This window comes from Chelonia mydas, chromosome 5 (genome assembly GCF_015237465.2).
Source record: "Chelonia mydas isolate rCheMyd1 chromosome 5, rCheMyd1.pri.v2, whole genome shotgun sequence".
Classification (NCBI taxonomy): Eukaryota; Metazoa; Chordata; order Testudines; family Cheloniidae; genus Chelonia; species Chelonia mydas.
In genome coordinates, this window is record NC_051245.2 from 38,786,476 (window position 1) to 38,809,308 (window position 22,833).

Sequence of the window (22,833 nt, forward strand, 5' to 3'; positions counted from 1 at the left end):
TCCCAGTTCCAGCTCCCATCTAAACAATATTTTTGATTGGTGTTCAAGAGCTGCAAACCAGTGACGCCAACACCTGCCAATTCTCATACACCCTTTGGGGATCATCTAGCACTATTTTTCCATCTCTGGAATGCAATAACAACAGAAAAATAGGCTTGTGATCAAATTTACCTCTCTGCCCCTCCAAAACCCCCATCCTCACTCCTTTTCAGGGGCCATTTTCATGAGGAGATTCTCATACAAGAAGTAGAATCCCTCTTACAACAAGGAGCAACAGAGTGGGTGTAACTCTTCAGTACCAAGGAAAGGGTTTTTGCTCATCATACTTCCTGGTTCCCAAAATGAAGAGTAGCTGGAGAACCCTCCTCGATCTCCACCATCTCAGGTGCTTTATTTGCAAACTGAAATTTTGCATGGTCACACTGGCACCTATGTGTATTTTTATTCATTAAACTACATGAGCATTTTTTCCATTTTTGAGCATTTCAATTTGTGAAATAGCTAGGGCTTCAAGAAAGATGCCTTTAAAAAGGATTAAAACCTTTTTGTCTTTTGCAGTAGTATGAAGTTTCTTTTGTATCTTAATTCACAGGCACCTTTCTCTGTAGTACCTAAGTGCCCGTAATCTGGTTTACTGTCTACCTGGTGTATTTATCATGGACAACTGTACAGCTTGATGGGTTGGGTTCTTGGTGAACAGTATTCATTGTTGTTTTCTGACAGCAGGTCTGTAACATGAACACTACAGTCGTGCATAATGTTGCTCATAAGGTTGGGAAATGAAGACTCAGACAAATTAAATTATATAGACAAATAAATCCAGACAAATTATAGAAAAAGGTGTGTGTGCATGGAGATTAAATAAGTAGGATATTACTATCTGGTGAGTAGTAGAGTTTCTGATTTTTGGGAATCCACAAGATATGTGGATGCAGCCCTGCACCCCAGGAATAAATCGACCATATGGAGGGTACAAAGAATCAAAGTGCTTCTGTGGATATCAGTCGGCTGATTCTGATGCTTACAAAACCAACCCTCGTGAATACTTTTTTTTTAGGCTATCCTGCAGATCTACCTAAGCTGCTGACAGCCTTTCTGTTCCTGTTAGCCCTTTGTGCTGCTGTTGGGAAGGAAGAGAAAACAGGATCTGAATTTCACCAGCAACTCTACCTCCTTCTACTGCCAATGACATAATAAAAAAACTGGCAGGAAGGGGTGTTGCACGGGAAATTGGAGATATCAAAACTTAGGTCAGACAATTAAAGAAGCAATGAAACAAGTTATATGTTTTTACCCTTGCAAACTCCCTCTGTCCCCATAGCTTGCTTTGTCTCTCTTTGGCTGGTTGGAGCATATCTTTTGACCCTCCTGACTGGAAGATGTCTTTTTGGATGGAGCAAGGGGCCAATACTGGTTTTTGAACCTGGGCAACTCTTCGTACTGCAAGCTTGCAAGCTGCCTCAGGTTCTGATTTAGCAAAGCACTTACGGATGAGTTTAACCACAAGTAGTTCTAGTGACTTACACAAACACACACCATCCTCTTTAGTTTTAATTTGTACAGACTGGCTGCTGCTGGAAAAGGGTGATGAGTCTGCTCTTGAATCCAACCCATAAAACCCCCCAAAACATAGTCATCCATGGCAAATCTCAGGGGGAAATAGGACAAGTTACTGCTGCTTGAAGCAGACTAGCAAGCTAAGTCCTTGATCCAGTAAAGTGCATTGAGTGCATAACTTTAAGCATGTGCTTAAATGCTTAGCTGCTCCAAGCACTTAGTTTGTGGCTGTTTGAGGCTACAGCCTGTTTTTAGCATTATGTTCTGCCTACACTTTTCTTACCTTTATACAAATAGAGAAGGCAAAAAGGCCATGTACAGAAACAGGAAGTGGTGCTCATATACTATGCTGATGAGTGCCATATGTATTGTTAACACTACCTAGCTTTCTATATATGTGTGTTTATCTTCTGTGTGTGTGTGTGTGTGTGTGTGTGTGTGTAAAAAAACTTTATAGAATTAAACAGGAAGGGAAATGAGGTCAGCTTAAAAACTTTTCATTGGGTCAAGAATGGTCTCTAAATTACTGAATCCTAACTACAATAGGGCTGCTAAAATGTGTACAATGACTCTAGTTGCCCTTTAAAATCCAGTAATACAGTAAAATGTTGGCTGAAGTCTCAACTAAACAACTAGCTTAAAATTTTAATAGCGGGTTTATTAAATGTAACAGAAGTTATGTTTCTGGAATGTAAATTTTATGAAATCTGTCTTGGCCTTATGTGTATCTTTCTGGTAATTGTTTTCTCTGCAGATAGCCACTCAGATCTCTGTGTTGATTGCTAAAGTTGCTAGGCTGGACTGCCCTAGACAGTGGCCAGAGCTTATTCCTACTCTTCTAGAATCAGTGAAAATCCAAGATGACCTCCGCCAACACAGAGCATTACTTACTTTTTATCATGTTACTAAGACTCTGGCATCTAAACGACTTGCTGCAGATAGGAAACTTTTCTATGATGTAAGTAACACTATTGATAATGCAACATGTAATATTCTGGGCTTGAGAGAGGAGTAGAAATGCAGTTTTACATATTTGTTTAAAAAAGTTTGTGATGGTTGTGGAAGTGGGTACATGGGAGGTTTACATGTGAAAGGGTGTCATAAATGGTTATTTATTCTCTATACATGACATGAGTCATAATATGTAATGTATTTTTTTTTTTTTTAAAGTAGGCTAAGGTGAGCTGGTAGTATCACCTATTAGGTTGCCTGATGCTTTCCATGATAAGATCCTGTTTTCAGTTGCGCATTACTCTCACAAACTTTTAACCATTGGGCTGAAATTTTCCATGCTAGATGTCTTCCTCAGGCTGATTTGTTTGTTTGTTTAAATTTTAACCAACATGATTCAGTAATTACAAGTATGAGGCTAGGGAAAAATACATTGCTTTGCTGTGTTTAAAAAAAAAAAAAAATTCTGGTGACCTATTCTCTGAGAAGCTTTAGTGGCTCTGTGATGGTGTGGAGGTCCGGTGTGTGCCCCTTTCGGTTTGGTATGACATCACAGGAGAACCCTTCCTCACTACCCTTAACCTGGGTTATAAACAAGTCCAGACAGATCTTTTTTTAATCAAAGAGCAACCTCCTTGCAAGTGTTTTATTATTTATTATTTATAATTTACTATTGACAGCCATAAGCACAAGTAGAAGCTCACTCAGACACACCCGGGGACATTTATCACCTTGGGCTTGGTCTAACTAGCTGTCTCTGGCTGGCTCCTTCCTTCAGGAGACTCTTTCCTATGTCAGTAAACAGCCTCTGTTCTGGGAAACCTTCCCAGTTCCTTCTTGGGATTACCCCTTTTCAGTCCTTCCTTTCACAAGAATCCCCAGCCCTCCTCTTTGGAATACAACTTTATTGGTTAGTTTTACACTTTCTCCTTATCTAGGAGTCTCCCCAGCTCTCCTCCCTGGAGTTGGGTTCTGTTAATCAAGTTTTCTAGTCCTTCCTAAGCAGCATCTTTTCAGCCTCTTAAAGGGCCATGCCACGTGACGGGGTGGGTGACCATTATGATTCACTATCCCATCATAGCCTCCCTGCTTTGGAGCAGAGACTCAAAATTTATCAGGTGGGATGTGTCTTTTGCTTGTCCTGTGAAAATCCCCCCAAGTTTGGCCAAATTACAAGGCATTGAAAACTCGGTTTGCTCATGCTCAGTAGAGAATTCTTAGAATTCAGCATCTAAAGTGCCAGAAGATTCCATCCACCCTGAGCACGCTCCATTCCCTAACAACTCCTACTGCTGGCCAGACTGAATGTGCACCATACGTACAGAGTGACTCGGCATGCTCCACACTAGGTGTGGCTCAGAAGAATGGAATGTGCCAAAGTGATGCCGGGAAATGGAACTGAGAGCCAGGAGTCTGCGTCTCCAGTGCTCTCAGTGACCCCCTTGCTGGCTCATGGGAAGTGTGGAGGAGGAAGCTGACTGACTTGAATGCAGAGGGAACAAGAGCTGGACAGGGGGGATGGGAAAGGAATAGTTTGGGGCTAGGAATCTGGTGAGACTGGGACTGGGGTGGAAGACAGAAACTAGGACTTGTAATCATTGGGGGATGACAGAGACTAGTGGACAAGGCAGCTGTGAATGAGAGACATGAAGAGGGGATTTGGGGACTCGCTGGGCATTCGAGATGAGGCATGGAGGCTGGCACTGGCAGATGGGACTTAGAGGTTGGTACTGGTTGGGTAAGGAGACTGGGAATGGGAGCTGGAGGTTGGGGCTGGTTGGGCTTGGAGGCTGGGACAGGGAGCTGGGGTGTGTGTGGGTGGCTTGGATTGGGAGCCAGTGAGGGATACTAGGGGAAGATGAGGGAGGGAGGGAAGACACAAAATCAGGCAAAGAGGAGATAGTGGGATTGTCTGGAGGAAGAGAAAGAGAACCAGTGAGGAGAAGGAGAATGGAGAGGGGATGAGTCAGGAACAGCGGGAGAATTGGGACTGGCTGGGCAATTGGGACAAGGAGTCAGGGAAGAGTTTTGTTGGTGAAAAGGGAGACTGAGATTGGATCCAATGTGTGCGCGTCACAGTGAGGGAGAGACGGATTGGACAAGGAGCTGGTAGGATGGAAACTAGAACTGGCTGGGAAGGAGACTGGCACTGGGATGAGAAACTTAAGTGGAGACTGGAAATGCGATAGGAGGACAGGTTGGTGGTGATGGGGTAGAAGGATGAGCTCTAGGGAGGACAAAACAGACAAGCAGAAGGGACTGTGATCTCTAGAGTACTCCTCTCCAGAGCCTGGACCCAAGGTTGCTAAGTTTTGCCATTCCTTTGCTGTCTGTAAATATCTGTGAAACCCACTGGCCAAATGTGTGTGTCATCTCCCTCTAATACTGCTCTACGTAGAGGGTAACAACCTATTATTGCTACCAGTAATTCCATCCTCTAAAGTGGCAGAGGTCTGTGTGCGGTGGACCCAAAGGTTCCAACTCTGCAGAAGAACACAAGGGTGTCAATATGATGTGATGTGATGGAATTTGTTTTTTCAGTTTGCTTTTTTAAAAACCTAGGAAATTACAGAAATAAAACTGAAAAAAATATTAAAGTTGCAAAATGAAGCACTCAAAAGTTAGGAAATTGACAGCATTACAGTATCCTGTACAACCTTTATTCAATCCCCTTATGTTATTCATTATGATACAGTCTTTAATTACACAGTAACTATTTCTTGCCACAGGACCCCTGCCTCATTCAGTGCACAAGATGGAGGGGGCTCAGTTAATAAGAAGCTATTCAACATTTTGTTTTCTTGTATAATATCTGACCCCGTAAGCTTTATTTACTGCACGCTATTCAAACAGTGCTGTGAATACAAAATTATGAATTTACTCTTGGGCTTTTCTGTGACACTCATCACTTTAGTATCAGAGTGTTTCACAGTCATTAATTAATCTTCACAACATCCTTGTGACGTGAGGGGTTTTTATTATTCCTGTTTTACACATGGGGAGCAGAGGCACAAAGAGACGAAGGTCAGAATTGTTCACTAATTTTGGGGGCCCAATATGAGACACCTATGGCCTGATTCTTCAGAGTACTTTACGTTATGTAGCACTTTATATGTTCAAAGTACAGCTTCTGTTGACTTCAGTTGCAGCTGTGAGTGCTCAGCATTTCTGTAAATCAGACTCTGGATTCTCAAGACCAACACCCAGAAATTGGGAACACAATTAGTCCCCGCCTGTAGGAAGTTTGGTTTAAGTAACTTGCCCAACATCACATAGGATCTCTGTGGCAGAGGAGAAATAAAATTCAATTATCCCAGGCAGCATTCAACTGCCTGTATTAATTTAACAGGTCTGAATGAAAATGACAAATCAGGCCTCATGCAACTGCTCTCACCATTGTAAAAATCTATTGATTATAGCATATAGATTTGTCCTATATATTAAAGAATAGTGCATCTTCCACCCACTGTCAGCTAATATGAAGTATATTTTGTAAAGCTGTTTTCTAGCACGATTAGGCACAGAGAACTGTATTAGTACCGTTCTGTCAAGAATTACATTAAACAATGGTTATCTAGAAAGGTGCTGATGGTATTTCCAAATTCATTATAAGCCGGGCATTAATATTCAGGTTCATGTTGTGCAAGGGTGTGTATTCAGGATGCTCAATACTATTTAACTGAACAAACAGGGGCTGTCTGAGTACACATTAGTAGGTGTCCAAATTCACAGAAAAAAAAGTGACAGAAAAATCTCTTTGCTGAAGTGGTCAGTCGTCCTTCCGGGAAAATATAATTATGTGGTAGATGTTCTAAGCTACAGTGTAATGCTTTTAGGGAAATATAATTTCCTTTCCTCTGTCTTTTGGTCTCTTGTGTTTGATTGGGGGCAGCTGTGGCCTTAACAGACCTGTTTGCATTCTTCTTGAAACCCAAGTTTCCTCAGTCATTCTGCCAAAGGTGGCGCATCAAGTTGCTGCAATGCCTTTGTGATCTGATTGACCCACTTTCTTGTACAAGTTACTCCCTAATGCTTCCTGCATAAGATGACCTGCAAGAGTTTGGGTGAGCAAAAGCCCCTAACCCAGGTAAGCTTATTTTGAACATCTGGTTCAGCTGTCCGTATGAAAATACAGCATGCTGCCTCTGATTCCTAAACTGCTCTCTGAGGCCAGTGTGAAGATGCTAGTGCTGATCCCATGATTCGAGAGTGAAACGAACTAAGGGCTTGTCTATTCGGGGCCACTCAGGAAAGTCCAAATTAACTACAGGTGTAAATTTAAAGTGGATTCATTAAACTGCTTTAAATCCCAGTGTGGACACACTCATTCTGAATGAAAATAGTCTTAATGCAGTTTAACTTAATTCACGACAGCATTTAGTGAGGTTGGTGAGGTCCCTGGGTTATGTACTTTTGTTAATTAGCAAAAAAAAAAAAAAAAAAAAAAGGGTTTTTCATCATAACTGTTGGTTTACATAACTGTTGACCAAATGAGCATCACGGTTTACCATGTGAGACTCTGGTTTATGAATTCAGTGTTGATAAGTGCAAAGCGTAATTAATGTTAATAAAAATAATCCCAACTATACGTACAAAATGATAGTGACTAAATTAGCTGTTACCAGTCACAAAAAAGATCTTGCAGTCATTGTGGATAGTTAGAGCTCATTGAAGGCACTGTCTACAATAACAGTCTGAGGTTCCTCTCCTCCAGTGCCACCCTTGACCTTCTCTAGTCCAGCTTCCCCACTTTGCACTCCACTGAAGCCACTCTCGCCAAAGTCTCTAATGACTTCTTTCTAGTTAAAGCTCAGAACCAGTACCTCATTCTCATCCTCCTTGACTTGTCAGCCTCCTTCGACATAGTCAACCTTGTTCTTCCTCTTGAAATATTGTACTCCTGACTCTCTCCTTCTCTGGTTCTCCTCCTACCTCTCTAATTGCTCCTTCAGTGTGACCTTCAGAATGTCCTCTTCATCCATCCTACAGCTTTCTTTGGGGTTCTGCAGGGTTCTGTCCTTGGTCCCTTCTCTTTACCTTATCTCTGGATAATCTCATCTACAAATTCAGCTACTATCTCTATGCTGATGACTCACAGATCCTCCTCTTTATTCCAGGCCTATCTCCTTCTGTTCAAACTAATATCTGGGGATGTCTAACTGTCAGCTCATGCCCAGCATGGCTAAAAAGAAAGCTCATATCCTCCCATCCCCTGAAGGCTCTCTTCTTTCTTTCCTTTTTTCTTGACCACTGTGGACAACACTGCCATCCTGCCTATCACTCAGGCCTGTAACCTGTGCATCATCTTTAACTCAGATCTGTGTTCTAGATCCTCCTGTCTAAATCTTGCTTCGTCTTTCTTCATAACATGTCAATGATACAACCTTTTCTACTCATCCACACAGCTAAAACTCTTGTCCAAGCTGTCCTCATATCATGTCTCAACTAGTGCAGTGTCCATTTGTCTGGCCTTGACAAATGCATCCTTACCCTCTTCGTATCCATTCAAAATGCTGCTGGAAAGATTATTCTCCTAGCCCATTACGTCACCTCATCACTGGCTCCCCCTTCTCTGTTTGTATCAAATATAAATTACTGCTTGCATTCACTTACATGGCGCTTCACAGCTTATCCCTATCATACCTGTCCTGTCTCATTCATTATTGGAAATATTGACTCCCACCTCTGATTGGCCCATGATGCCAGCCTCCTTTGCCCACTTGTTAAATTTTCAACCAAGCATGTTTGTGCTTTTCCCTTACTACCCGTGGAAATGTTTCAAAGGCTCAAATACACCTTTCCATTTACATGAGGAGAATGCAAACTCAGTCAGGGAAGGCCATCTCTGCAGCATTCTCCTCCCAGGGAACAACGGAAACTCTGCAGGTTCTCTACAGACTTCAGACTCCATGGATGCAAAGCATTTTGGGGCTTGAGGAGCAGTTGCTTTCAGTAGTATAAATTCCCTTTCACCTCCAAACCCATGAGTTTGCCCACTGCAGATTTATTGTGACTGAACTAGCATTAACTTGCGCAGACTCCTGGTTGGCAGTGTGGACAGCTGTTGCGTGCCATACACAAGAAGTGTTCTGGGAACAGTGGCTGGCTGGATGCCCCTCACAGCATGGCTCCATCAGAGCTGTGCTGCCAGACAGCCAGAGTGAGGAAATGAGATGCTAGGGAAGTTAGAGTCACGAGGACTCTGCATTAATATTCTTGGTCTCTATTGGCTTACCTGTGTTTTGTGAGGCTGAATCAAGTGCATATACACTCCATCTAATGGGATAAATGAGCAGGAAACTCAGTGCAGACTACTAAATCCTCATTCTCTAGGTTGGAATAACTCATTCTGGGAAATTTAGGGTATCATCCTGTCTTCTTACATGAAAGTAACCTTTATTTCTTCTAATATTTTCTAAATACAGTATGCCCCTTTACTTTTTTGCAGGATGGATAAAAGATTAAGGTTTTTGAAATGTAAATTGAGTTATTTATATATAAAGACTTGCTCCACACTTTTAAATTTGCAACTAACTATCTGTCTCAACCTCACTATCATTTCTTAACTTAAATAACTTGGGGAAGAAAATCAGTTTAATATGCTTCATCAGTGAAGAATATGCATAACTAAGCAGCTGTCATCAAAACAGGGTTCAACACATGCACGTACTGTACAGTACTACTACTTTTTATTACGCAACATAAATATGACTAGAAATTGGAGCAGAGTGTAACAGACATTCACCAGTCTACAATATATGTTGCGTTGAAACTTGTTTGAAAAGAAACCAGTTCTCCAGTTTTGTTCTCCATCAAGAAAAATTGTTGTCGCAAAACCCTTTTTGTAGCCATGTGGATTATCCAGATAAATTCGAATTGGAAATAAAGGAACACATTTTTAATAATTGAAACAAACTACGAAGAGAAGTGGGGGATTCTTTGTCTCTTTGCTGTCTTCAAAATCAAAACTGGATGCCTTTATGGAAGATTTTTTTTTTTTTAATCAAACAAGCTATTATATAGGAGTGATGATGGCCTATGTTATAGTGGAGGTCAGACTAGATTTTACATTCCATTCTGGCCTTAAAGATCTATGAATCTATAAATTTATTGTACTAGTGTCAAATATTGGGATTCAAGTGTATTGTTTTTTCTTTACAGTTAGCATCTGGAATTTATAGTTTTGCCTGTTCCTTATGGAATCATCACACAGATACATTCCTACAACAGATCTTTACAGGAGATGAAGCTGCAGCTACAAATTCATTAGAAAGAACTCTGTTGTCATTGAAAGGTAATAATTAAAAAGATTGTTAAATATGTATGCTTAATGTGCTATAAAAGATGAAATAAGGTTATTCAGGTGACATTTGTGTATTCCTGTTGTTGGGTTACGGTGTCCCTGGCATCTTGTGTGAACCTTGGAAACTTGATCTGTTTACCTGGATCTGCTTTTATCAGAAACCAATTGGAAATAGCTATAACTTGAGTATTTTGGATAACTTCTTTAATAGTTGTTAGCCATTTAGTATAGCTGTTGCACATTTTAGAGTTGCTGTTTCTACTTTGTGCTATGGGTGACCCTAGTCTTATGTTGGGTTTCAAGATATGCAGTTTGTGAATCTCTCTATTCCTTCTGTGTATGGACTATAAACACAACTGTTAGAAACATCAGAAGATTGAAAAGGAAGGCTCTGTGGGCTGTAGTATTCAGGAGTTTCTAGAAACGCCACATTATCTTCCCTGTGAAAACTCCAGAAATGGTAAAATTAGGGCACTGGATCCTTTATGATAGACCAGGAAAAGAAGAACTTCTTTGGAGTTACCTTTTTTTCGTTGTTGTCCATTAGCTTTATTTTGACATGAATGGAACCTTAAAGTAGAGCTGGGTGAATATTTATTGGCAAATAGTAAATTTACCACAAAATTAATTTTTCAGGGCACTGAAGCTCTTTGTGATATTGACATGAATTTTGCTGAACAGTTTCAGTTAAAACATTTTTTGGGGGGGGGCACGGCACTAAGGCACCATTCACAAAATGGCAGGATGAGGTACTGCCACTATCCATCTTATAACTTGTAGTCCAGTGGTTAGGACATTCAGCTGAGATGTGGGAGAGCTAGGTTCAATTTTCTGCTTCATGTGGAGAAGGGATTTGAACTTGGGTTTCCCGCATTGCAGAAGAGTTCCCCAGTCACTGGGCTCTCTGATATTATTGTGTGGGTCTCTTTCAGTCTCTCATGTTGAAGCTGTTCCACTGTATATTATATTATGTATAAATAATAAGTCTTTGGAGCAGGGACGTTAACTATCGATATACAGTCATATGGGTGAATTGGATCTCCGACATTGAGGAAGACTGTCCTGATCCCTGGACTTTAGGGTAGTCCACGGTGGGTCTTTTTCAGTCTCTTGTGCTGAAGCTGTTCCACTTTGTATAAATAATCATTTGGCCAGAAAGAGAGAGAGATTCTGACTTTATATTCTAGTGGTTAGGGCACTCATCTGAGAGGTGGGACACCCAACTTGATGTCCCTGCTCCATTGGCTATTTAATTTAGACCCAATGGAAGAGCTTCACTAGGAGAGACTGAGGGATCCACCTCAGAATATCTCATAGCTCAGTGGGTGGGGCACGCTCTTGCAATGTGAGACCCATGTTCAGATCCCTTCTCCACATTTGGGAGAGAGGAGAGTTGAACCCTGGTCTCCCACATCCTGGGTGAATGCCTTAACAAGTGGGCTAAAGCTTGTACGGGAGGCACCATAACCACCACCCCTTTCTCCTCCCCCTCCAGCAGCTTGTGAATCTAGCCCTTTAAAAATGCCCAGAAACAAAATATTTCAGGTTGAACAATATGTTTTGTTCAACCTGAAACAGACGTTTTTAATTGACTGAAATTTTTCTGAATTTAAATTTTTTCCTAATTTTTCAGAACTGCCAGCTAATCACAAAATCAATTATTTACCCAGCTCTACCTTAAAGTAGTACTGCCAAACTTAAATTAGTGGGAAAAATGCAGGTGAGGAGTCTAAAGGTGCAAAATAAATGCAATTTATTTCATAATTGAATAATTAGAGGCTTTTATAGCAAAGCAAAAGATATTGTAGCTATTTGTTTAATTACTTGATATCTGGGTGGGTGGGGAGCGGGGCAGCATTCTACAAAAATAGACTGTGCAAGCAAGATATTACTGTATTTTTCAGTGCTTCGTAAATTGACAGTTCATGGGTTTGTGGAACCTCATCGGAATGTAGAGGTGATGGTAAGTGATATGTGTGTTTGTTTCTAGATATAATTCAGAATTCTTTCCATGACATTCTAGGCATTGTTAGAATTTCATTCACTTTATAAAAATTTATGAAATGATGCATAATTATATTATGTATAGATGGCTCAAGAGACAAGCCTGATAAATATAAAACAATAAGCTTAATATGTTATGCTGATGCTACGTATTTAAAGGGCTAGGGTGGTGGGAAAAGTCTGAAATGTTCAATTTGGATAAAGATAGCCTGTATGAACTTAGTGACGGGCCTTCTCTAAATGAGAAAGTTTCTGCAGTTTAATATATGTTGTGATTTTTAAACAGCTTAGTTATACCAGTTCAAACATCTCTGTATACACTCCTGTTTTGGTGTAAATCAGGCCTATTTCTGTTTAACTTAAATCAATTTAAGATAAACTGAAATAACTCTGGTTTACAGCAGCTGTTAGCCACAGCTGAAAACTCCACACCCTTTCCAACATTTAGATTATTTTAGTGACCAGTTTTAGAAACCAATAAGTATCAATATGTATCAGATTGAAAATTGCACTTGTTTGAATTATGACCCACTATATTTATTGGTTAACCATTGATATACTGTGAAAACTGTCATTATTTAAGTGCTGATATGGTTTCCCATCACATTACAGAATGTTATAAAATAAAGCATTGATTTTTTGCCCTGAGGCTGAAGTACTGGAATGCAAAATCATACTATTTTGATTACTGTTTAGCTTTTTAAATTAATTAATTCCAACATGATTTTGGCTTGTATCATCTTGATATTTTGCTTGAACTAGAAATCAAATCATTTTTGTACCATCTTAAGCTTTTTCTGGTGATATTGCAGTTATTTGAAATTCTGTATGTTTCTAAGCAATACTACTTAATTCAAATTTTGCCGTAACTAATTTGATATACTTGTTGACCAAGAGTTCTGTTGTACAGGGAGTTAAGCTTTTACATTGTTGCAAAGCAGCCAAACAATCCTAGTGATGATACCTTCTCATGTTCCAAAAATAATCTGGTTATGAGCAGGTCTTTATTTTCTTCAGGGTTTTACTCAAGAGTAAACAAAAAGACTGGTAATAGCCAAGTTTTAATAAATGAATAAAACAACATGTCTAAATGGTTCTGAGACTGCGTTTAGCTAAGCATCCGTTAGTTGTGATAAGCTTTGGGTCAATAAGGCCTTATGTCTTCTGTGTTCTGTGTCTGTATATTCCCAAATTTAGGAGTTGCAGTCTCTGATGCCTTGAGCTTAGAATATTTTAGAAGCTATGTCAGTTTCATAGAGGTGGATACACAAGCTGTAGAATTGGTCGCAAGAGCTGCTAAATCTAAAAAAATTTGTGTAAAGGAGGATATCTCTTATGTTTCTGACTCAGAACTTCCAGTTGTGAACCAAATGTGAATTGCTGCATTTCTGTCTTCCCTTCCAAATCTTGAAACCATAGTTCTGCCATGTGTGGACTTTGCCATTAATTTAATGAGGCATTCACTGTGAAACATAAAATATGATCGTTTCAATGGCAGTATTGTTAACCATTTTATTGCTGATATTCAGAAAATATTAGGTTTGGCAATAGATTGTACACAAAATACTAATATTGCCATTGGCATATAAATGAGTGTTAACCAGTAGCTCTGTTTACTACACAGGGTTCTCAAAGAGGGCCTGCAGATCTAAGCAGTCATTTTTTTAGCCCTGCAGAGATACCCAGACTGTCTTCAGAATTTCAAGTGATATCTATAATTTCAAAGCCGTTGAAATATATGTAGACAGCTTCCTCCCTAAGAGGAATTCCCAGTTAACCATGTATGTTCATCATTTTTTACAATTGTCTTTTTTTTCCTATTATTTTTAACTTTGTCTTAGTGCACAGAAGCATGATTACTATACATTCAGCAAAGTAAACCCCAGCAATATAATACCAACCAAGTATTTGACCGAACGTTATTTCTTTTTAGCAAGTAGTTTTGTGCCCTTATATATGTTATCCTCCTTTTTTTAGTACACTGCAGTCACCTTATGCTTCTCATACATACTTCAAAATTAAGAGATACCAGATCTAGTGGATAGGGGAGTCTCCACTACTATTTCAAAGAAGGGCTGCCAAAGGACATAATTAGTAAATGCATTTTTGCTACAATATAACAAATTTTATAAGGCTACGATGTCCTAAATCCTTCCCCAGTGTTTAAGACAAAGGATCACGGGATCTTACCATTTCCATAAGGTATGTTTCACTCACATAACTTCGTGAGTGTGTAGCTCCTTGTGTAATCAGACTTCCAGTACAATAGGAAGAAGCCTTGCTAAATAAACTATGGGATGTAAAAACAGATTTTTCTTTTGTGATTATAAAGATGTATACCTGCTGCTTTCCATAATTCAGTTATTAATGGACAGAGCTACCAATTATATAACAGTATGTCCTTACAATCACAGCCTTTTCATGATCGTATCAAGAACTCTTTTAATCTTTGAAACCTGAAGAACAGTTGATTTAAGTAGTTGATGTGTAATTATAAACTATGTAATTTATAAGCAACAACTAGAGAAACTGTCCGATTACTTTAATAGATATATTTATAGGTGCTCAGACTTTAATGGATGAAAATAACCATTCACTTTATAAGTGCTTATCAAGCTTATATCTGGCTTATGTTTATTTTGCAGTATCAGTATTTGGGCTAGTCATTTGCTCAGTGCGACATTCCCATTTATCGATGTGTATGATACCACTTGTTAACACTGTGAATGCTAAGGTGCAGCCACTCCTGATGGAGAAATTTCTTATGATTTTGGATTTCATAAGAGTATATTAGACACACACTGTTGGTGAAATGAATTATATATAAATTGGCAATGGAGTGAGCTACTCTACCCAGATCACAGGACATATTTTTATTTTCAGGGGTCATAGCACTTTCAGTAATTTTGCTTCTAAGCACTTAGAATCTCAGTGTAATGTTTCTTTATGACTTAAGTTTATTAAAGTGCTTAGCCTGAGACTGATGTAATGTTAAAGAAATATCTAATTTCTTTCTATCACTAAGGCAAAAATTTTTACTCATAAATAACCACAGGATTTAACCATAGCTTCAGGATTAAGTATGATTTACTGAAATTTCATTTACTGGAGAAAACCCTCACCTCTCGTTTTCAACAAAGTGTTAGCTTACAAAGGGAGAGGTTCAAAGGAGGAAGATCGTCATTATTAGTTCTGCAGCAGCGTTTTTGTTGTTTTTTCTTGAGAAATGATTGGATTGTGAATGAAAAATAGTAAAAATCAAAACAAAATTGTATTTATATAAAATATATAATTCAAATAGAAGAATGTACTTTTCATTATATTTGTATTTAATTTTTCTAACAGTAATGAAGTAATGTAGGGAATTATTTTAAACCCTGCAATTGCTTCTGAACTGACTTCTCAGTTTGACGGATCTTTAGTGAAATCCTCCATCTTTTATATGCAAATAATACTTTTCCTCCCTTCATACAGTTCACAATGGGCTTCACTTTTTAAAGAAATGTGACTTTGATATTTTTCAGGGATTTCTACATGCAGTATTTGAGCGACTAAAACAGTTTCTGGAATGTAGTAAGTACTTTTTTCAAGCATGCTGTCCTCTTCTGGTACATTAATAATATTAAGATTCCCCCAACCTCTAATATTTAAACAAATAGTTGGTGTCTAAGGCATTTTGACATTTTCTCATGAATACAAAACAAACTGTATTTCAATGCGCTTCTCAATCCTAGTGTACAGAAAAGATGTTCAGCAATAATACAGATCTTAATTTTGAATGCTAAATAACCAATATATCTCATATAAACCACAGAACAAAGAGGAAACATACAAAAAAAGGTTACATACATAGAATGTAAAAAGAAACTAAGCCATCTCAAGCTTTTCCTTGGAAGATGCCATGGATGAGTTTTGGAAAATGTCAAATGGGAGAGAATTTGTGATTATTGCCTCCAATGATATCATGAAACAGTCAGTAGTTTTAATCTCAAATTTCATTTACCGTGACAGGAAATATTGTGACAGATGTTTTTTTCAGGTACATTTGTCCAAAAATACATTTGTGGTTCATTTAGTCCAATATCCTGTCTATGGCAATGATCAGTACCAGATGTTTCAGATGAAGGTACAAGAAACCCTGTAGGGGACAATTAGGGAACAACCTACCTATAGGGAAAGTTTCTTCCTGACATTTGGTTAATGATTAGCTTATGCTTTGAAACATTAGTGTTTAATATATCTTTCAGTGTTTATCCTGTCTAATCTAGCAGCGAATGTTCTTATGTAGATATCTACATATATATCCTATTAAGACCTTTGCATACATGGTAGCTTGTGGCAATGGGTTCCATAGGTTTCATTGAATGATGCTGTTTTTGTTAAGTGGGTAAATTAGCACAGAGTTTACCTTTACTATACGATTCATTGTGTCATATATATACCTCTACTGTGTCTCTTCTTATTTGTGTCTTCCTTAAAGAGTCCCGGTCTTATCATTGTATACTTATTCAGAAATGTCTCTGTGCCTGTAATCATTTTTGTAATCAGTCTTTGAATCCATTCTGTTTTGGCTATATCTTTTTGAAATAAGGGGACCAGAAGTGAATATAGTATTCCATGCCGTGGGTGTACCATGGACTTTTAATAATGGAATTATAAGCTTGTCAGTGTTTTCTACCCCCTTCCTTGTCCCTCCTAGCCGTTGTTTGCTTTTATGACAGCTTTTTCACTGAGCTGTCCATAATGATGCTCATGTTTTTTCCTGAGCTTTTTTAGCTAATTTAGAAGTAGCTGCTTGCCCAGTATTTGGGTCTTTGAATTTGTCAGCACTGAATTTCATCTGCCTTAGTGTTATCTGTTCACCTTGCTTCATCTGCAGTTAGGAAGATATGATAGCAAGAGTGAGCTGTGTCTCCAAAGATAATTTTTCCAAATGTGGATATTAGGAAATAAAGCAAAGATTAAGAAATGATGTTTGTTAAATATCTGTGATTTACCAGGTAGAAGTATAGGAACAGAAAATGTATGCAGAGACCGTCTGGAAAAGACTATTATTCTGTTCACTAAAGTGGTAAGTTTCAAGTTCACAATTCCTTTACTAGAATGGAGTTTTCAGCATTTTGAATGAATAATCCACATTAAGTTAAATATATATTCTTTAAAACTCGTTTTATATACTGTGAGGAAGTAGTTAATTGTAATTCATAGCTTCACTCTCTCAAAATATAATCTTGAAAACATGTATTCCTTTTAAGAGAAGAGTATCTGCTTTACTCAGGACACCAATGTGAACTGTCAGAATGTAACATACACTTCAATACCTAAAATAAAATTAAATGTATTTCAAAAGTAAAATTTATAGCCACTGTTTTGGAGCCTGTTGTTGACAGACATATTTTAAAAAAAAGGTAAATATAAGTGATTGTAAACAATTTTCCAGTCTTCTCTATTAAACATCTGCACTCACTTGAAAATGTGGGTTGTGAGTAACAAATAAGAATAGTCATGATCATATTAAGTAACTGACCGTTCTTGATTAGTTTACTTAAAAAATAAACAAAAACCAACTCAGACTTTTCAGCTGCAATTTAGTATTTTAGGCCTGCACAAGGAGTATGTGCTTATGGCAGAAGACAGTTTTAGTAGATTTAGGTGCATCATCTTTCAGACATGCAACACCAGTAACATTCCCAGTATTTGAGGATTCCATCTGCTGGCCCATATGACTTCTTACTTAAACATGGAGCCTGATTATCAGAGATGCCAAGCACTTGCAGTTCCAATTGAAGTCAAGCTGCAGGCAGTCAATATCTCTGAAAATTAGGCCCATAGTTTTTTGATGTCTCCTGCAAACAAAGCATTCATATATCTTTCTTTCTCATTCAAACTAACAACCGGAGAGTACAGGGACTGTTCCCAAATTCATCTTTCATTTATTTTCTTGGTAGATGTGAAGAAGCAATTCATTCTCCTCAGACTAGCCTCCCTGAGGATTGTGTGGATGCAAGCCTTTTGGGCTCAGGTGACCGTGTGTGACTCAAAGAAACAAGGGGGGGTGAGGCAATATCTTTTATTGGACCAACTTTTGTTGGTGAAGGAGACATGCTTTCAAGCTACACGGAGCTCTTCTTGGTCGCAGAAGAGCTCTGTATAGCTCAAAAGCTTGTCTCTGTCACCAACAGAAGTTGGTTCAATAAAAGATATTGCCTCACCCACCTTGTCTCTCTCATATCCTGGGACCAAAACAGCTACAAGAAAACTGCAAACAACATGTCTGACTCAGTCATTTTTGGAGTGCTACAGAAATTTGAAGGAGCTGAAGAGAAAATTCTAGAGTAAAGGCCAGGAAGCTAGGTAACTCAGAACACTTCAGAATTTTAATCCTTATGGATTCGAAGGCTTCATGGAAGAAAACATAGCCTATATACCGCATGAACAAAGCCTGATTCACATAGGAGACTAGTCTTTCTTCCTCTTTTGTCTCTCTCCTGTTGTGCCTATCTTTCTTGGTCTCCTGTGTTCTTTAACTCTGAATAAGCTTGCTACAGATAGAAAATGAATGGAAGTCTAATCTTGTGCTGAGATTGAGTTTGTTGAAAGCACATCTAGAGTGCAATAGCAGAGACAGCACTGAACAAATTGAGGGGAAGACTTTTAACTTTCCCCATTCAAGTAGACAATTTCCATTGCTGCCACTTAGAAAGAATTTCAGAGTAGAGAATGATTATAGTCACTAATAGGGGCTTATGTGAGCCTTTTGTTAACAGGCCCAGCCTTTGGCTCTGCAAAGAAGAATCAGATTTCATTTTAAAAAGTTTCCAACCTTGCAGAGATACCTTTGAAAATACATAGTTTAAAATGGTTTTTATAACTAATTACTAAGGTTTAAAGGAACAAATGCCTGGACAGGAGTGAGGGGGAAAGAAACTGAAGATTCCTTTGTACGCACCTGTCAAGGTTCCTTCCGCCTCTGAACTCTATGATACAGATGTGAGAACTTGCATGAAGGACCCCCTAAGCTTATTCTTACCAGCTTAGGTTAAAAACTTCCCCAAGGTACAAATTTTGCCTTGTCCTTGAACTGTATGCTGCCACCACCAAGCAATTTAAACAAAGAACAGGGAAATAGACCACTTGGAGACGTCTTCCCTGAAAATATCCCCCCAAGCCCTTCCTGGGGAGGCTTGAGAATAAACAAGTTGAGCACAGACCAGCTTGGGTTTCTTAGGACCCTAAGAACCCAATCAGATTCTTAAAAAACAGAACTTTATTCGAAAAACAAAACAAAGATAAAAGAAACACTCTGTAATATTAGAATGGAAGATAATCTCACAGGCAGGCAGATTCAAACCACAGAGAATCCCTCTAGGCAAAACCTTAAATTACAAAAAGCCACAAAAACAGGAATACACATTCCCTCCAGCACAGTGAATTTTACAAGCGAAAAAACAAAAGAAAATCTAACACATTTTCTAGCTAGATTACTTACTAACTTTACAGGAGTTGGAAGGCTTGCATCCTTGATCTGTTCCTGGCAAAGGTATCACACAGACAAAACCCTTTGTCCCCCCTCCTCCAGATTTGAAATTATCTTGTCCCCTCATTGGTCATTTTGGGTCAGGTGCCAGCGAGGTTACCTTAGCTTCTTAACCCTTTACAGGTGAAAGGATTTTGCCTCTGGCCAGGAGGGATTTTATAGCACTGTATACAGAAAGGTGGTTACCCTTCCCATTATATTTATGACAGCACCTTTTTTACAGAAAAAGTTATTCAGTTATAATGGAAGAGTATCCCAACAGATCAAATCACTAATCCTTCTCAAGCCCCAGTACATATTGGTGTGATTATCATAGACAGAAATCTCTTAATATTTAGGGGATGGGCAGCAAAATATTATCTTCCAGGCACATCCCAAAATCCTCAGTTTGTCCCTGTGCATACTGGTATGATGCTTGATTGATGGGGCACCTGTCACAGTTGGAGAACATAGGATTGGCAAAAAAATTTTGTAGGTCTGATTTAAAAAGAAATGCCACGGGTTGGCTCTGCTTGTTAAAATGTTCAGCCCTCTCCGAAGCTGGGATTTGTCATGACCAATGCAGTGTCTAAAAAGCATCTAGGTGGAGTAAACTGGTAAAGTAAATGTTCAGTACTTTAAATATGGTTGGAAACGGGTATGAATGGTGGGTTACTAATAAGAATATTGTTAATTTGGGGGCTAGCTTTTTTCTTGTTTTAGGGAAAATCAGTTCTTACATCTGTGAATTGTTACTTATCAATAAAATAGCACTGAATAGTTGAAAAAGTACATGGTTCCTTAAACTGTCATTCTTATAAACAAAACATTGCTTTGGAATTGAGAATTAGAACGCCAACAGATAAAATGAATGAATCAGTAAGCACCGTAAAAGTGATTTTGTTTTAATTTAATTTTTGTGGCCAACTGTTAGATTTGCACATTACATTAATGTGCTCCTGTTTTTGCAAGATGGTTTATGAAAGTCCTTTGTGCACATAAAATGTGTATGAATTAAGTCATATGATGTTTTTCTTCCCTCACTTTTTAGCTTTTGGACTTCCTGGACCAACATCCTTTTTCATTCACCCCTCTGATTCAGAGATCATTGGAGTTTGCTGTAAGCTATGTTTTCACAGAGGCCGGTGAAGGAGTTACATTTGAGCGATTTATTGTCCAGTGCATGAATCTCATTAAGATGATTGTAAAAAATTATGCTTACAAGCCATCAAAACGTTTCGAAGGTACTGCTGCTCTTTCCTCAGCATGTTTTCCCATTCTTGGAAAAAAAGAAAAAGCTTGCCAGCTGTGACACAACACTAACTTCAAATATTCTTAAGAGAGCCATTTTAAAAGGTGTTTAAAATTCTTAACATTGTACTAGTTAACATGATCATATAATAAATATTGCATATTATTAATATTTTGACTGTGAAAACCAAGCTTTAGGAAAGAATCTCCAAATCGTTTTATAATTACCACTTAAATCCATAAGGAACATGCAGCAAAACAGCTTTCCCACATAAAAATGCAGAGAAATTACTTACTGCTTTGGCTTTCATTAACCGTATAAAATAAAGAGCCCGTATTTAGTTCAAGGGCCAAGTTAATTTATGGTTCATCAAACTCAGTGATGTCTTTTTCCTTTGCTAGGAAAATGTCTAATAAAAGAATGTTTCTACTGTGTACCATAGTTCACAGCAGTACTGTCTGAGCTACAGAATCAAAGTAAAAGTTTCCGCATGTTGTTGAATGCAATTACTTTTTCTGCAATTCTGACTCTATGGTTGTTTCACAAGAGGCTGGCTCGAGCTAAAATTTTTTTAATTTAATGCATGGATAGTTACAATTACTTTCCTTAGTGTTGAAACAAATCTGTCTATAAAGATTACTTAATTTTAGTTTTAGTTTCATCTTTGCATATGATGAGACACCAGCATCTAATTGGATTCAGAAAAAAAGTATTGTGATAAAGTTCTTCCTCTGTCTTGGTGGGTCTTGCGCTTATTGGCGGATTTTGCTCCCCTCAGAGATTCACGGCAGCCTTCAGTTTGGTCACTTTTGCTAGTGGCTCAAACCTGCTGTTCACTCAGCTAACCTCATCACTGGCCAGCATGGGGAAAAGGGAGGAGAACAATCCCCACAGTTTCTGCTGACCCACCTAGTGGGTCGGGGGACAGGCCAAGGACCTTCCTCTCTGGTGAGACCCACAGTCCCAGGTCAACTCCTCTTGTATCAAATAAGGAGTTGGGAAGATGGGGGGAATCTGGACCCGCCCTCTACTCCGGGTTCCAGCCCAGGGCCCTGTGGATCGCAACTGTCTACAGCGTTTCCTGTAACAGCTGTGTGACAGCTACAACTCCCTGGGCTATTTCCCCATGGCCTCCTCCCAACACCTTTGTTTTCCTCACTGCATGACTTTCCTTCTGATGCCTGATAAAGCTTGTACTCCTCAGTTGTCCAACAGTACGCCTTCTCGCTCTCAGCTCCTTGTGCACCTCTTGCTCCCAGCTTCTCGCACGCACCTCACTAACTGAAGTGAGGTCCTTTTTAAGCCAGATGCCCTGATTAGCCTAATTGATTCTAGTAGCTTCTTAATTGGCTTCAGGTGTCCAAATTAGCCGGCCTGACATAATTGGTTCCAGCAACTTCCTGATTGTTCTGGAACAGCCCATTATCTTAGGGAAAAGGGACCTGCTTAATTGGGGGCTAATGTATCTACTTTCTATCACTCTCCTGTAACCATTGGCCTGACCCTGACACAGTATGTAATTTTCCTTTCCAAATTAAAATAATCCAGTGATGGAACTACATTTTTCAAGAGGTTCAGAAATTCTAATGATTTTAATTCAGATTATCAAATCCAGTACTTAAAAATATGTTGCAGGATGAACTGCAGATCTTCAATTGTTTTTTGATATTCTTGTCGCAGGTATTAAAATGTCAATGAACAAATTGTAACATTTTGGATTATGAACTATTAACAGAGAATTAATTATTATGGAAATGCTACTTGCAGTTCCATAATTATGATTTACTTTTTGGAATTAAAGGAGGAGTTAAAACACTTTATGTATGAAGAATACAATGTATCCTGCTAAAAATTACAGCACTTACTCTTTGGGCACCAGATGAATTTTCTGAGAATTTGAAAGTAAGCCTGTTAATTAGTTTGGATTAAAATTAGTTAAAAAAATTGGTTATTTAAGAAATTTAGCATCCTGTCAGGCCATTTTTATGTCCTGAATGATCTTAATAATGGAGCAACATAAACTTTTCAAACTTCACATGTGGTTGAAACTCACTGGAATCTCGTGACTTGGTACAATTCAATAATTATTTTAGGCTTAATGGTCATTTTTTGCGTGTATTATTCTTCATATCTGAAATTTTAATTTTTATCAAAGATGAAGGATATTTTTCTTCTGAGAATTCCACAATGAACTGCCCTCTTTCACAATAGCTGTCATTTTGTATTATTCTCAGTGATGATGTAGCTGTA

At 38.5% G+C, this 22,833-nt stretch overlaps 1 protein-coding gene across 8 annotated transcripts in view; it reads left to right on the forward strand.

Moving 5' to 3' along the window:
- IPO11 (importin 11) overlaps nucleotides 1-22,833 on the forward strand; it is a 295,900-nt gene that overhangs the window by 38,723 nt on the left and 234,344 nt on the right. For 7 of the 8 annotated variants that reach the window (XR_006291241.1, XM_043547525.1, XM_037902875.2 and 4 more), the window contains exons 6-11: nucleotides 2,312-2,515; nucleotides 9,670-9,802; nucleotides 11,716-11,774; nucleotides 15,340-15,388; nucleotides 16,816-16,886; nucleotides 20,383-20,575. Coding sequence is in view for 7 of the 8 variants with exons in the window: in XM_043547525.1 (XP_043403460.1) it covers nucleotides 2,312-2,515; nucleotides 9,670-9,802; nucleotides 11,716-11,774; nucleotides 15,340-15,388; nucleotides 16,816-16,886; nucleotides 20,383-20,575 (709 nt within the window). In the remaining variant the exon portion in view is untranslated. Of the gene's footprint in view, nucleotides 1-2,311; nucleotides 2,516-6,371; nucleotides 6,596-9,669; nucleotides 9,803-11,715; nucleotides 11,775-15,339; nucleotides 15,389-16,815; nucleotides 16,887-20,382; nucleotides 20,576-22,833 lie in introns of those variants that run through there. The other variant, XM_043547526.1, reaches the window with a different exon arrangement.